Here is a 16,106-nt window from a genome sequence, read left to right as displayed (position 1 = left end):
CAGCCCCCGAGATTCAGGAGGGCCGCGCCACTCCCGCCGCTTTTCCCGCGAAGACACTGGGAGCCGGGCGGAGGCGCGGGCAGAGTGGCGGGGGAGCAGAGGGTGAGAGGCGGGGTTGCACCCTCAACACGAGCCCGTGGCTGAGAAAACACCGGCCCAACGGTTTCTTTCAATCACCGCTGTCAAGAGAGACAAGAGAGAGAAAGAGAGAGAGTGTGTGTTCCAGGACCAGGGAGAGAGCAAACTTCCTGCAACAGACATTCTGAAACTTAGAGGGAACAAGGACATCGTTTTGGAAAAAAATAGATTTGCATATTTTATTTTCAGTCTATATATGTATAATATTTTAATTTCAGGCGCAAGGCTTACGGCATCAGTATAAGCTCGCTGGAACACAAATCCAAAGAAGTTTGTAACTCGGTGATAACTTTTGTTTGAAGTTATTGTTGAGCTGAGAGGTTGGTCTGTATCTTTCCGGCCTCCTCCTGTGAATGAGCAGTGCTGCCGTCCTGCAGCCCCGGACCAGTCTAAAGGTGGAGATGTAGCAGCAGGTGCAGGGAGCCTTGGAATTGATCGTAAATCTCTCGCCGATCCGACAAATCGATTTCTCCTTCCTCACCCCTCCCCCAACACCTCCGGGCAGCGCGCATGCGTCAGAAGGGCTGCCTGCCAGAGCCGGGAAATTTAAAAACCGTTTGTGTAGATTCAAAAATTCAAACAGGAGATCGGAGCATTAGGAAAATCTCATCAGGTACAGGCATTTCTTCAGTAGCTTTCTGACACAGAACAAACAAATCTCTGATGATGCAGAAGCGTTTTAATTGAGCGATGCGCAGGTCTTATTTCTAAATGCAGTGCTAAACTTACGGATGCATTTATGTACGGTGCTGAACAAATCCTAGCAGCTAATTATTAACCAGATTATCCTGTAAAATATTAATGCTTTGGAAAATTTATGGCTGTTTAGTGCATTTTGTTTTGGGCTATTTGGAAGACTCTACCTGTGCAGACACCGTCTTTGCAATATTTAGAACATAAAGTAATTAGCAATATACAAACAAGTGAGAAGAGCTTTAATGATACCCATTTATTACAGTGTTGCGGGAACTATTGTTGCTGGGATTGACGGCACGGGTTTCATTTTATCCGTGAGTGTGTTTGGGGCCGGCGTTGCGCTTCTCCTGAAGTGTTGGATAGCTACAAGTTAAACCCCCTGCAGATGTCTGGCAAAACCACAATATTCTCTCTTTCTATATGTGCATCCTTTAGTGGCTGGAAGGAGATGATAGAAAACGAGATCAGATCGGAAATGTCAGGGATTCTAAGGACATCAGAGCACAATCCTCAACATCCAGCCCAGGAGTACAGGTAAGAAAGGCTCCTTTTTGGAGGGGATAACGTGATGCGAACGTGAAGGCTGATAAACCAGAGGACAATATTTTTTTTCTCCAAAATAGAATTCATTGCGTACGCAAGCTAACTTAAGTGTTTTAATGCCTTGCCCGAAAGAAGGGAGTTAAGAGTAATGTTGAGGATGACTGAATGTATACTTCTAGAATTTAAACAAAAATTATTGCATCTTGAGTTGGACGGCGCAAGTGTAATGGGACAAGCGCCCGCCTTCTTAATTCTAAGGTATTTAACTTGAACTTTTATTGTCGAACGGTGTATTGTGACACCAGATCCCAACACAAAGTGTATCTGTTTAGTCTCTCGCCCCGCCCCTCCTTTCCCGCTGTAACTGCAGTAGCTCACAGTCCTGCTCGCTTTACACTGAGAAGGGACAGTGCACTTTCTGAAAAGCTTGTAACTTTCAGCCGCAGTGGACTCGTGTGGGGAAGGAATGGACCGGGATAATCGTGTGCCGGATGGTTTCGTCATTGTTTGGGAGCCTGTCTGTGTGTCACCGGACGGTGCAAACGACCGTGCCTCTGTCAGTTAGCTGCCCAGGGTAGGTGTAACTGGAAGCCCCGCTGCCCTGTGATGCCTCGATTAAAGTCTCTTCTTTATCTGCCAATTTGAAAGGGAAGGTTACAGAGGCCGGGGTCATCCGCACACTTCCTGTGTTATTTGTGGGACTTCAGTGATCGGAGTGATTCCGTAGCATCTTGACAACGGTCAGAGGTCGGAGGGGGGACCCCATTTTACAGATGTTTTCCCTCGCACTCCACAGTAGCGCCGGGGAGAAGCTGCAGCTTTAGCAAGAGTTTCGTCTGGGCCGGGACGGGCGGTTTGCAAGTCAGTTCGGCCATCAGTAGTTGCGGCAGGTGTTAAAGTGCATCAATCCAACGAGCGAACGTTGTCTCGTCTCAACAAACACCGCCTAACTGACAGACTGGGTGCAAAAGAAGAGACCATTCGGCCCATTGCTCGAGCGCTTGCTCGTAAAAGAGAGCGATCCAGTTGTTTCCTCGTGTTTTCCTGACAATTAGGAAGATTAATGTGCCATCGATCATCTGGTTGTGAATTGACTCTGAATTGGATTGAAGGTCCAATATATCAATTTAACGTATCTTAAATAATTGATTTTGTAATGTGCTTTGAGGAATCTTTACACAATGACTCAGTATGTAAATGAAGGTTTTATATTTCACATTTCAATGGCTGTAATAATTATTATTTTAAACATTTCCTTGTACTGAGGTCAGACTCGTGGCGCAGTGATTTATTGATAGTGTACAGGGAGAGAAAGACGGGAGGTACAGTATCTGAATTTCAAGAGGTCTGCATCAATTACCTTCATTTCGTTTTGTTTCATACGTGTGTCTCAAAAATAATTAGACGCATTCAAAATAAGACCATAAGACATAGGAGAAGGATGAGGTCATTCAGCCCATCGAGTCTGTTCCACCATTTCATCATGCTGATTTATTATTCCTCAGCACCGTTCTCTTCCCTTCTTTCCGTGGCCTTTGATGTCCTGACTAATCAATAACCTATCAGCCTCTGTTTTAAATATTCCCAATGACTTGGCCTCCACAGGCGGCTGTGGCCATGAAGTCCATAGATTCACCATCTTGTGGATAAAGAATTACCTCCTCATCTCTGTTCTAAATGGACATCCTTGTATTCGGATGTTGTGCTTTCCGGCCCCAGACTCTCCCGCTATAGGAAATATCCTCTCCACAGCCACTCTATCTGGGCCTTTCAATATTCGACTGGTTTCAATGAGGTCCCGCCTCATTCTTCGTACTCCAGCCATACAGGCCGAAAGCCGTTAAATGTTCCTCCTATGTTAACCCTTCCAATCCCAGAATCATTCTCATCAAACTCCTCTGGACCCTCTCCAATGCCAAGAATGGACTAAAGTTTTTTGGGGTGAATACCATAAACCACTCACTACAGTGTGATGTTTTCAGGTTGATTGGGGTGAATACCGTAAATACTCACTACAGTGTAAAGTTTTCAGGTGGTCTCTGTGCTGCCCTTGCCAGGCTGGAACAATACAAGGATCTCATTTTTTAGAGAATCCCCAGCAGGAATTTGCAATGTTACTTCTAAACATTAAAGAGGATACCAAAAGTTTATTCAGATACATACAGTGTAAAAGAGAGGCGAGAGTGGATATCGGACCACTTGAAAACAATCAGGAGAGGTAGTAAAGGAGGTCAAGGAAATGGCAGATGACCTGAATAAGTATTTTGCATCAGTCTTCATTGTGGAAGACAGGAGCAATATAGTGGAAGTTCCAGGTGTCAGGGGTCATGAAGTGTGTGAACATATCATTACTAGGGAGAAAGTTCTTGGGAAACTGAAAGGTCTGAAGGTAGATAAGTCACCTGGACGAGATGGTGTACACCCCAGAGTTCTGAAAGAGGTGGCTGAAGAGATTGTAGAGGCATTAGTAATGATCTTTCAAGAATCACTGGAGTCTGGAATGGATCCAGAAGACTGGAAAATTGCAAATGTTATTCCACTCTTCAAGAAGGAAGAGAGGCAGAAGAAAGGAAATTATAGATCAGTTTTTTTTAGTGTGTTGCACCAGACATTCAGCCATTCTTGTCTGGTGCGTGGTGTCAGGGTTGGTTTCCTTTTGGATTAACCGGGTCACAATATGAATGTGCCTGACTTGACCCTTGTTTTTTACGAGGCTGAGTGGCTAGCTCGACACTCAACCCAGCACGGATGGAAAGCGTGCCCGGGGGTTGGCCTGACTTGGATTCAAACTCAGGAACCTTTGCTCCGAAGTCCGGCACTGATGCCATTGTGCCACCAGCCGACCAATAGGTCAGTTGGTCTGACCTCAGTGGTTGAGAAGATATTAGAGTCGCTTGTTAAGGATGTGGTTTTGGGGTACTTGGAGACACATGATAAAAATAAGCCAAAATCAGCATGGTTTCCTCGAGGGAAAATCTTGCCTGACAAATCTGTTGGAATTCTTTGAAGAAATAACAAGCAGGATAGACAGAGAATAGATAACAAGCAGGATAGATAGAGAATCAGTGGATGTGTGTCCTTGGATTTTCAGAAGGCCTTTGACAAAGTGCCATACATGAGGCTGCTTAACAACCTATGATCCCATGGTATTACAGGAAAGATTCTAGCATGGATAAAGCAGTGACTCATTGCCAGAAGGCAAAGAGTGGGAATAAAGGGAGCCTTTTCTGACTGACTGCCAGTAACTAGTGGTGTTCCACAGGAGTCTGTGTTGGGATCGATTCTTTTTATGTTATATGTCAATGATTTGGATGATGGAATTGATGGCTTTGTTGCAAAGTTTGCAAACGATATGAAGATAGGTGGAGGGGCAGGGAGTTTTGAAGAAGTAGAGAAGCTACAGAAGGACTTAAATTAGGAGAATGGGCAAAGAAATGGCAGAAGAATACAATGTCGGGAAGTGTATGGTCATGCACTTTGGTAGAAGAAATGAAAGGGTTGACTATTTTCTAAATGGAGAGAAAATACAAAACACTGAGGTGCAAGGGGACTTGGGAGTCCTTGTGCAGGATTCCCTAAAGGTTAATCTGCAGGTTGAGTCTGTGATGAGGAAGGCAAATACAATGTTAGCATTCATGTCAAAAGGAGTTGAATATAAAATCAAGGATGTAATGTTGAGACTTTATAAAGTACTGGTGAGGCCTCACTTGGAGTATTGTGAGCAGTTTTGGGCCCCTTGTCTTAGAAAGGATGTGCTGAAACTGGAGACAGTTCTAGGGAAGTTGATGAAAATGATTCCAGGTTTGAACAACTTGTCATATGAAGAGTGTTTGATGGCTCTGGGTCTGTATTCACTGGGATTCAGAAGAATGAGGGATGACCTTATTGATGAAAAGCCTTGATAGAATGGATGTGGTGAGGATGTTTCCTATGGTGGGAGAGTTTAACACTAGAGGACACAGCCTCAGAACACAGATGAGGAGGAATTTCTTTAGCCAAAGAGTGGTGAATCTGTGGAATTCTTTGCCACAGTCAGCTGTGGAGGCCAAGTCTTTATGCATATTTAAGGCAGAGGTTGACAGATTCTTGATTGGTCAGGGTATGAAGAGATTCGGGGAGATTGGGGCTGTGAGGAAAAATGGTGGCGTGGACTCGATGGGCCAAATGGCCTATATCTGCTCCTATCTCTTAGGGTCTTATGGTAAAATGCTGCAATGCAGTTTCTAAGGAGGGGTGGTGGTGATAGGACCATTTTGGGTGGGAGGGCCTGTTGGGAGCAATGGATTTAGTGCTGATGGTGTGTGAAGAGCCTTGCACTGAGACAAGAGCAGATGCAGGCAGAGATACAACATGTTCAGAATAAATTAATTCCACTGCTTTTTGTGCTTATGCACACATTTAAATGTCGCTGAAGTTGGGTTTCATTAATACTCAAAGGCAGCTCTCCACTGGAATACAACTTGCCGTGTGCTCATGTACCGGAGGTTCTGAAAGCACTCATCGTGAGAGAGGGGAGTGTTTTCTCTGTTGTTTCATCCAATGGTGTGCATCGTCCAGTTAAGTATGGGCAGGGCTAGACATGACATGTAACCCAGCCATTTCCTAACAATATGAAGCCAATACAAAGAATTATCATCAAGTCCCTTGTGTGAATATTTCTGTTTAAGTGGTTTTTGCAGTATTCTGTATCAAAGGACCCAGATCAAAGAATTAACCAAGTCCATACTTGTAAGGAAGTGGGATGACTGTGTTGATTGAAGCATTTCCAGCATGGTTGTGCCTATGTCAGTTAAGATCCTAGATGCTGTCTGCCTTGACCATTGCTCTCAGACAGGCTACTTCGCCGATGGGCCAGCAGTGCCTGCCATACCATTGCTGTTATACTCATCCTCAAAGAAGATCTTTCACAAAATATTACCTTTGATCATAATTCTTTACTACTGTTGCCATCAAATTGACCTTGGTTAGAAATAGTGAAGTGATTTTTGCCCTTGCTGTTTGTTAGAAGGAGTGTCACATTCAGGTCTGCACCAGGATAAAAGCAGCAGAAAGTTAGACATGGCACATCAGAATCACAATCCGATTTAATATCACTTGATATATGGTATGTGGTGAAATTTAACAGGCTGGGTAGCATCTATGGAAAAGAGTAAACAGTCGATCTTTCGGGCTGAGACCCTTCATCAGGACCTGATATTTGGCCACCTGATGAAGGGTCTTGGCCCGAAATGTCAACTTTTACTCTTTTCCATAGCGGCTGCCTGGCCTGCTGAGTTTCTCCAGTATTTTGTGTGCATTGCTTTGGATTTCCAGCATCTCCAGATTTTCTTGAGTATGTCGTGAAATTTGATGTTTTGCAGCAGCAGTACAGTGCCATAAGCCAAATATATTATAAATTTTGATAAGGAATGTGGGTGCGTGCGTGTATAAATAGCTAGTGCAAAATGAGAATGAAAATAGAGATAGTGTTCGTAGATTAATTGTCCATTCCGAAATCTGATGGCAGTGAAGAATCTAGGGCCTAGGGCCTCTGCCCCTTCCCTCTACAGTCCTGACGAAGGGTTCCGGCCCGAAACGTCGACTCATCGTTTCCACGGACGCTGCTCGACGTGCTGAGTTCCTCCAGCGTGTTGTGAGTGAAGAAGCTGTTCCTAGAACATGGAGTATGTGTCCTCAGGCATCTTCGTGATGGTCGTATTGAGACGAGGGCATGTCCTGGGTGATGTTGCCTTTCTGAGGCATCACTTTTTGAAGGTGTCCTCAATGGTGGGGAGGCTGGTGCCCATGATGGATCTTGCTGAATTTACAACCCTCGGCACCTTTTTCTGATCCCATTCATTGATCCCTCCATACATGAACCCCTTTACAAACTGTGGGCTATTTAGGTTGTTCTGAAAATTATGATAAATCAGCGGACTGCTGGCTCCGGTGTGTCATAGTGGGGGTGACAATAACCACAATCCCAATTCTTGCCTGACTTCCACCATCATTCAAAGTGCTTTGAAGAAAGTTTGAGTGAGTTAGGGCTTTTCTCTTTGGAGCAAAGGAGGATGGAAGGTGATGGTAGAGGTGTATGAGATGATAGGATAGAGTGGACAGCTGTTGCCTTTTTCCCGGAAATGGCTAATATGAGAGGGCATAACCCTAACCCTATTAGTCCCTCTCCACTAATCTCCCTCCTGGCAAGTGATGGAAACACTACACTTACCCTCACCTCCATTCAGGGCCTCAAACAGTCCGTCCGGGTGAGGCAACACTTCACTTGAGAATCTGTTAGGGTCGTCTGTTGTATCCGGTGCTCCCAAAGTGGTGGTGAGACCTGACGTAAATTGGGGACCAATTTGTCGAGACCTCCACTCCATCCACCAAAAGCAGAATTTCCCAGTGGCCAACTATTTTGATTTCGATGCCCATCCCCATTCTGACATGGGCTCCTTTCTTTGCCACAAAGAAACCACTCTCACAATGGAGAAGCAACACCTCATATTCCAACTGGGTAGCCTCCAACCTGATGATATGAACATTGATTTCTCTTTTTGGTAATCTTTTTCCCTCCCCCTTCCATCTTCTTCTATTCCCCCCCCCCCCCAGCCCCTTACTTCTTCTCCTAGCCTGCCTGTTACCTCCCCTTGGGTCCCTCCTCCTTTCCTTTCCCCCATGGTCCACTTTCCTCTCCTGTCAGATTTCTTCCTCTCCAGCCCCTTACCTTTCCTACCCGCCTGGTTTCACCTATCACCTTCTAGCTATCCTCCTTCCCCCACCCTACCTTTTTTCGGGCCTCTCCTCCTTCCTCTCCAGTCCTGAAGAAGGTCCCTGGCCCAGAACATCGACTGTTTATCCCCTCGATTGGATGCTGCCTGACCTGCTGAGTTTCTCCAGCATTCTGTGTGTGTGTTGCTCTGGATTTCCAGCATCTGCAGAATCTCTTGTGTTTCGGAGTACTGTGAGCAGTTTTGGGTCCCTTATCTACGAAAGGATTGGAGAAGATCCAGAATAACGAGTTCACAGGAACAACCTGGGAATGAGAGGGTTAACATGAGAAGCATTTGCTGCTGCCTGGGTTTAGATGCACAGCAGTGCAGCAGAGAACCCATGCTCATACCGAAATTTTACAGGGCATGTCAAGAAACATCTTGCTGGTATTATAAAGCGGTAAACCAGTTCTTTTCATTTAGCTTGTGAAATTAGATTAGATCAGGGCATGTTTTATAAAGATAGGTTGACGGAGCTAGGGCATTTCTTTTTGGCGTGAAAGAGGATGAGAGGTGACCTGAGAGAGGTGTACAAGATGAAAAGAGGCAAAGTGGACAGCCAGAGACTTTTCCCCAGGGCAGAAAAGGGGGCTTAAATTTAATGTGATTGGAGGAAAGTGTGAGGGGTAATGTCGGAGATGAGTTCTTTACCCAGGGAGTGGTGGCAGGGGTGATGGTAGAGGCAGTTACATTAGGGGCATTAACTCTTAGATAGGCATTTGGATGAGAGAAAATGAGGGATATATAGGAGGGAAGGGCTAGTGATTTCAGAGGAGGTTAAAAGCTTGGCACAACATATTGGATAAAGTCTGTGCTGCAATGTTTGAAGTTCTATTAGCTTAATGTCATATGCACCAGGGTGCCATGAAATCCCTTGTCTGCAGTACGGTATTGCAGTAGTTACCACAACACTGCAGTGTACCAGCGACCTAGGTTCAATTCCCACTGCTGTCTGTACATTCTCCCCGTGACCGTGTGGATTTCCTCTGGGTTCAATTCCCACCACTGTCTGTAAGGAGTTTGTACAATCTCCCCTTGACCGTGTGGGTTTCCTCCGGGTTCTCTGGTTTCCGCCCACTGACAAAGATGTACCAGTTAGTAGGTTAATTGGCCTGAGTAAATTATCTCGTGATTAGGCAAAGGTTAAATCGGGGGTTGGCCTATTCTACAGACAGTATACAGTACGTGCTGGTTGTCCGTCGTGTCCAACGATGACAGGAGACCCATGTGGGAGAGTTTTTAAAGTGGAAGAGCCGTTTCACTGGGGGAGGTCCGCTCTCTCTAACTCAGAAGTCTGGGTCCAGTGCTATGAGTAGCCATCACCAACTGTCTCGATCAGTTCAACAAGCACACGTGGTAAGAATAAACACAATAATGAATACCAAGAACACAAAAGAGCAGAATGGTGCAAAGGCTGTACTGTCCTGCAGTCTGAAGAAGCACAGAAGTATATCAAGTGACAAAGTAGAAGATTACGAGAGTTGGAGAACGTGGCAGAACCTTTGCGAAGAGTGGGTTTTGGGAGTCTGTGAACAGTGAGAGTTTCTTAAAGTCCCTGATTTGTATCTTGCTTCATACAGAAATCAAAATCTTTTGTTTAGTTTCCATTCTTTAACTCCGATGCCTACTCCTCTGACTTTAAACCTCACCACTCTAAAACCCCTCTCTCAGATGAATCAGTCTTTTGCTTCTGTACAGTCTCTGATCCTAGCATAAGAACATTTACATAATTAATGACAACTGGACGGCCAGAAAGAAATTTGTAACTCTCAGCCATTTGAATGGAGAGACTGTGCCTTTATACTCTACCTGCAACGAAAGGAAATGACTGGAAGCAAATGAAAAATTGCTGTTTTGTCCTGAAGTTAAATCAGAATGAATTATCTTTTTATTACCTATTACTGGTGTAAGAGTTCCCTAGGTTAGGGGAGGGACAGTCTCTAACGGGTGCGGCCACAGTTATACAGCCTTCCTTTTGGAGCAGATTTCCACTGATCCGCTGTCTTCGTGTCAGCTGGACACACACTGCTGCAAGGCAAATATGGGCCATTTGCCAAAGACACTATGCAAATGTGAATTGTAGGACAAGTGATTGAATCCAGATTTATAACTACAAATGCTCTGATATGATTTGTTTTATTTCATTTAATTCTGTGTGTAAACATTCCACGACCTATTGTGTATAGTTTATGTGAACGCTGATTATCTGATGCCTTGTGTCTGTGATGCTGTTGCAGGTCAGTTTTTCATTGCACCTGTGCATCTGACAGTGAACTTGACTTTGACGTTGACTACTGGCTGCTTCAAAGTGCCACGCAGTTTAGATTCAGGCTCGCTCACAAGGCAGATGGGATCTGGCGGTGTTGGTTATGGGTTCAGAGTCACAGCAGGCTGTGGTTACCGACTCGATAATTGATCTCGATCAGGATGACTTGCTTAGTAATGCTGCAGATGTCAGAATCAGGTTTATTGTCACAGTACAGTACAGACATAACCAATTACTAGAAGTCACAATAATAAATACGTATATACCTACAAAGTGCTTTCATGAGGCATTGCCTTTTGAAGTTACTCGCAATAGTGGGGAGGCTTGTGTCTGTGATAGAGCTGGCTAAGTTTACAACCCTCTGAAGCATTTTCTGATGCTGTGCATTGGTGCCTAGTCGGTGATACAGCCAGTCTGAATGTTCTCCACACTACATCTGTCGAACTTTGTTAGACTTCTCGGTGACATACCAAATTTCCTCAAACGTTGAACCCATGAACACTACCTCACTACTTCTTTTCCCTTTTGCGCTATTTATTTAATTTAACTTTTTAAATATATATTTCTTACTGTAATTAACAATAATAGTATTTGTATTATTACCTATTGCATTGTACTGCTGCCACACAACAACAATTTTGCGACATATGCCGACGATATTAAACCTGTTTCTGGTTCTGATTCTTAATGAAGTATAGCCACTGACATTCCTTTGTACTGAATGCATCAATATGGTGGGCTCCAACCAGTAGTAACATTAGTGTAGCAAAATGTGTGTTTATTTCCCTGCCACCAGATCAGGTATGGTAAAAATTCCAAGTACTCAGGCTTTGTTATGCAGTGGTCAGTCTGAGTTTGAATATCCAAAGAGACTTCTGATTAATTATTCTCTCCACTGTCTCCCACGTCCTGTTCCCACCAAGTATTTCTCTGATTCTGCGTGAAAATCCATTAATGAATCTATATCCACCAGTCAATCCTGGTGTTGCTTCCGGTTTCTTTGCCTTAAATCTGTACCCTCTTCCAGCTTTTGTAAAGTGCCTCCGTCTTAATCTTTGCTATCTCGACCATTCTTGGTTTTAAGCTATCACATTGCTTCTTAGACTTCCCTACCCTTTAAAGGACAGTCCCAGATTCTCCAGACCATTAATGCAATAATAATTCCACATTTTTGGAACACCCTTTCATAAAGATCTTTGTACCCTATCTAAAGCCTTCACATTCCCAGAATTGAGTATGTTTCTCCAATTTGGGCCTAACATGTTTTACTTGGGCAATAGCATAACCATATGGATTTTTCACTTTACACGTTAATTTGTGAAGATCATGTTCCTTAGTCATTCATTAACTGCCGTTAAAGAGTCCTGCGTGAACAACCTTTAGTGTTCTCCTTTAACACAAATATTCAGCACATATTTCCTTTCCCCATTCCTTCCAACCCAAATATATTATCTCCTCTTTTCTGCAGTGATCCTCCTCTGTCAAACCTCATCTGTTCCACCAACCTTCTCTACTTGCTCTGTTCCTACATTTTGTGTCACCTGAAAATTTCAAAGCTCTTCTCTAAGCCTCCATGTCACTTGAATATCATTCAGACATTATTGACTTACAAAAAATATTTTGAGGGACCAGTCCATAGTCAAGGTAATTGTTGGAGTATTACAGTTTGCTAGTCTGGCTGCGTGTCCTCTCTGCACTAACACACGCAACATTCTGGCGACGCTCATCAAGTTGGGATGCGTTTACGGATGGAAATAAGCTGTCAACATTTCTGGTCTGAAACGTAGACTGTTTCTTCCCCACCATAGATGCAGCCTAACTTGCTGAGCTCCTCCAGCATGCTGTGTGTGTTGCTCTGGATTTCCAGCGCTTGCAGAAGTTTTTTCCTCTCTGCAAGTTGTTCATTTCTGTGCACCAATGAAGACTGAATATTTATCCAGTGTTCATTAGTCCATTTACAACAGTAAATATGTTCAGTTACCGTATTAGAAATCATAAAATATGGTGCACTGTACTACATCTGGTTGCCTCTGGTTTTATGTGTCTTGGTACAATTGTCTATCGCATTTTATTTCTGTGAGCTTAACAGTGGGTAATATCATTGGTAGTGACCTTATCCAGCATCAGAATCAAGCATTCTTGCTTTTGCATACCAGTCTACCTTAATCCAGACTTGGCCACTGATACAGTTTTAGTGATGCCTGAGATCTTGTGGCTCTCTTCTCACTGTTGCCATCAGGAAGAAGGTACAAGAGCCTCAGGACTCACACCACCAGATTCAGGAACAATTACCATTCTTCAACCATTAGGTTCTTGAACCGAAGGGAGTAACTTCACTCAACTTCACCTGCCCCATCATTGAAATGTTCCCACAACCTATGGACTCACTTTTAAGGGATCTTCATCTCATGCTTTTTTAAATATATTTATTGCTTGCTTGCTTGTTTGCTTATTTATCTATCTATCTATTTATTTATTATCTCTTCTTGTTGTCTTCTGCAGTCTGTTTGGATGCCCTAGTTGGGTGGTCTTTAATTGGTTCTGTTATGGTTATTATTCTATAGATCCATTGATCATGCTCACAAGAAAATGAATCTTACAGTTGTACACATTGACATGTATGTACTTTGATAATAAAATTTACTTTAAACTGTGATATAATGTTGGTTGACAGTCCTGAGTGCTGTCCCACCACACCTCTCACCTGTCTTTGTTTAAAGGGCCCAGTTTCAGTTCAGTCAGAATATCGAGGCAGGAAGCTGGCACCCTCACTTTGCAAATGGATTCTAAGCCAGGCTCAGAAATGTAGTGTTTGCTGCATTATCCCCTCTCATTTACACTTTCAGTCAGCACCTCAGTGTCAGTGGGCATCAGTCTGTGTTTCATAAGTCAAAACCACTGGCAACTTGGTTAGGTCAGTCTTTTGTATTTGATTTTAGCTTGGCACTCACACATTAGCGCAAAGGATGTTGAAGCGATTTAGTGAAGGCCTTGGTGGAGGGTTGAGTTTGATGGACATACACACACATGTAAGATGACGTTAATCAATGGAATATACAGTACATGGGCCTCTCTTTGGGCCGAATGGACCAATTTTGTCCTGTGCCTTATGATCTGAATATTAATTCAGTTGCACTCACAGTCGGAGTCAACAAGATCTCCTGGGCTAAGGTATCAAGGTAAAATACTGGAATTCATTCAGTTAGATTTGAAGAGCAAAGCCTTGGAACTCCTCTGATGATCACTTGCTGGTGTGTGTAAAGACACTGCCCAGAAGAAGACAATGGTAAACCACTTCCGTTAAAAAAATTTGCCAAGAACAATCATGGTCATGGAAAGACTATGATTGCCTACATCATACAACATGAAACATAACGAATGAATAGTGTGGAATAAACCATTAATAAAAGAGAGATTCCAGGTTTGATCATAATAACAGTTCGTCTTCTTTTGCAAATTGACTGTTTGTCAGTCTTTGCTTGTGTGTAGTTTTTCATTGATTCTATTGTATTTCTTGTTCTACTGTGAATGCCTGCAAGAAAATAAATCTCTGGGTAGTATATGGTGCCATAAATGTACTTTGATAATAAATCTACTTTGAATTTGAATAATAGTGGCAAAGTAGCAACTCTGAGCTGGGGAACAATCAACAATACAGTATTCCATGATGCCTTGGAGAATGAATGAAATGTCCCGTATTATCAGGAGAACACCCCCTGAGGAGAAAATCAAGCTGGGAAGAGATATTTCCTTAGCCAAGTGGTTGGGTCAATCAACATTCCAAGGGATCTTGATTTGAACCTCAGTGTAAGGTTGATTCCTGTTATTGGAATGTCTGCTTTGAACCCTTGACCCTTTGGGTTGGAGAACCGCCTGGTACCCATACCAATGAGTGGAGCTCCCTCAATCCCCAAGGATGTCAGGTAAAAGGACCTCTAGAATGGTGGAGGAAAGCACAACCCAGATAAGACCTTGTCCACCAAGCTTTTGTGAGGAAGACAGATGTGAAAGTTGGTTTTTAAATTTAGACTTTTTTCTGCCATCCCAGGAAATATTTCATCCAAAATAACCAACAAGAGGATTGGCTTAAAGTTGGCCTATGTGAGTGAATTATTATCACTGTTCATCAGCTAGCAGATAGTTGAGTTAGTCAAAATCAAAGGAAAATTTATTATCAAGGTTGCCTTGTACTACTTTGAGATGCATTTTCTTGCAGGAATTTATGGGAAAATAAAGAAATACAATGGAATTTGCAAAAAAACTATACATAAGCAAAAACTGACAAATAATCAATGTGCAAAGAAGCTAACTTGTACAAGTAAATACCATACTGAGAATATGAAAGAGTCCTTGAAAGAGTCTGTAGATTTTAGACTGTAGTTTGTAGTTCACAGTTACCCATGATGGTCCAGGAATATGGCGGTTGTAGGGTAATAACTGTTCCTGAACCTGGTGGTGTGGAACCTATTCTGGAAAATGAAAAGTCCATCTCCTTTTGGGGAACTGCATCTATTACAGTACTTGCACTAACAGGTAATGCTGGAATAATGAAACGTCACCGCGTTGGGAATGGGCAAAGTATTCAGTGACTGTTCGAAGGTCAGGCACTGGCCAGCCACCATCTTCCCGAGGTCAATAGGGAAATGTAATGAATGCTGGTCTTTCATTTCACTGGACAAACTCCAACAGTGGACCTGCTCCTGAGAATGTAAGTGTGAACTTGATTTAAAGAGTTCTCCTCCTCCTGCATCTTTTGTGCTTCACTCTCTCCCTATTGCTCTGACATTAATAACCCATGACTCTATAATGATAACACTCCAGGGACCAGGCTAGAGCTAAGCCAAGTGTTATTTGTAATGTGAGATTTTTAAGTCATTAACCATCTACAGAGTAATATTATTGCCTGAGAATTATAATTTGCCTGCAAGTTTTCCTGTGTCAAGCAGATGGGTTGGGAAAGTACCATTGATCTTTGTATGTATATAATCTGACTGCCTGCTGGTGCAGTCATCTGAGAGAACATAGAGGAGAACATAGCCCTCAATGTTGTGCCAAACCAGCTAAAGAGTAAATCAAAAACGCTCAAACATTAATCCTCCTACCTACACCATGTCCCTATCCCTCCATCTTCCTCACATTCAGGTGCCTATCTAAACATCTCTTAAAAGTCACTGATGCATTTACTCTACCACTGTATCAGGCAGAGTCTTCCAGGCTTTCCCCTCACATCCCCCCCTGACCCTACCCCCCTCACCTTCAATGCATGCCCTCTGGTGTTAGACATTTCTACCCTGGGAAACAGATACTCTCTGTCCACTTTATCTATGCCTTTCATAATCTTGTAAACTTCTATCAAATCTCCTCTCGGCCTCTGGCGCTCCAGAGAAAACAATCCAGCCTTCCGTGGTAGCATGTGCCCTCTAATCCAAGCAGTAATGGGAGTAAAACTTCCAGTCTACACTGTCACCCCTTAGTAAATGTGGATCTTAACAGAAGATATTAAGAATCTCCCCACCTTTTTGTTTAGGCATCTTCTCCCTTCCTTTCCAGTTCTGAAGAATGGTCTCAGCCCGAAACGAAAACTGTTTACTCTTTTCCATAGACGCTGCCCGACCTGCTGAGTTCCTCCAGCATTTTGTGCAGGTTGCTTTTGATATTGAATCTACTTTGAAAGTTACTATACCCCACCACTCGTTTGCCCTTACAGGTGA

The 16,106-nt window shown here is 43.3% G+C and overlaps 1 protein-coding gene across 3 annotated transcripts in view; it reads left to right on the top strand.

Annotated features, from left to right (window-relative positions):
* Nucleotides 1-209: 209 nt before the first annotated feature.
* foxn4 (forkhead box N4) overlaps nucleotides 210-16,106 on the top strand; it is a 63,945-nt gene continuing 48,048 nt past the window's right edge. For 2 of the 3 annotated variants that reach the window (XM_063034194.1, XM_063034193.1), the window contains exon 1: nucleotides 1,208-1,368. In XM_063034194.1, coding sequence (XP_062890264.1) covers nucleotides 1,220-1,368 — 149 coding nt within the window. In that variant the 5' untranslated portion in view covers nucleotides 1,208-1,219. Of the gene's footprint in view, nucleotides 752-1,207; nucleotides 1,369-16,106 lie in introns of those variants that run through there. The other variant, XM_063034195.1, reaches the window with a different exon arrangement.

The sequence above is a fragment of the Mobula hypostoma genome, chromosome 27, assembly GCF_963921235.1.
Source record: "Mobula hypostoma chromosome 27, sMobHyp1.1, whole genome shotgun sequence".
NCBI lineage: Eukaryota > Metazoa > Chordata > Chondrichthyes > Myliobatiformes > Myliobatidae > Mobula > Mobula hypostoma.
This window is presented reverse-complemented; position numbering and strand designations above follow the sequence as displayed.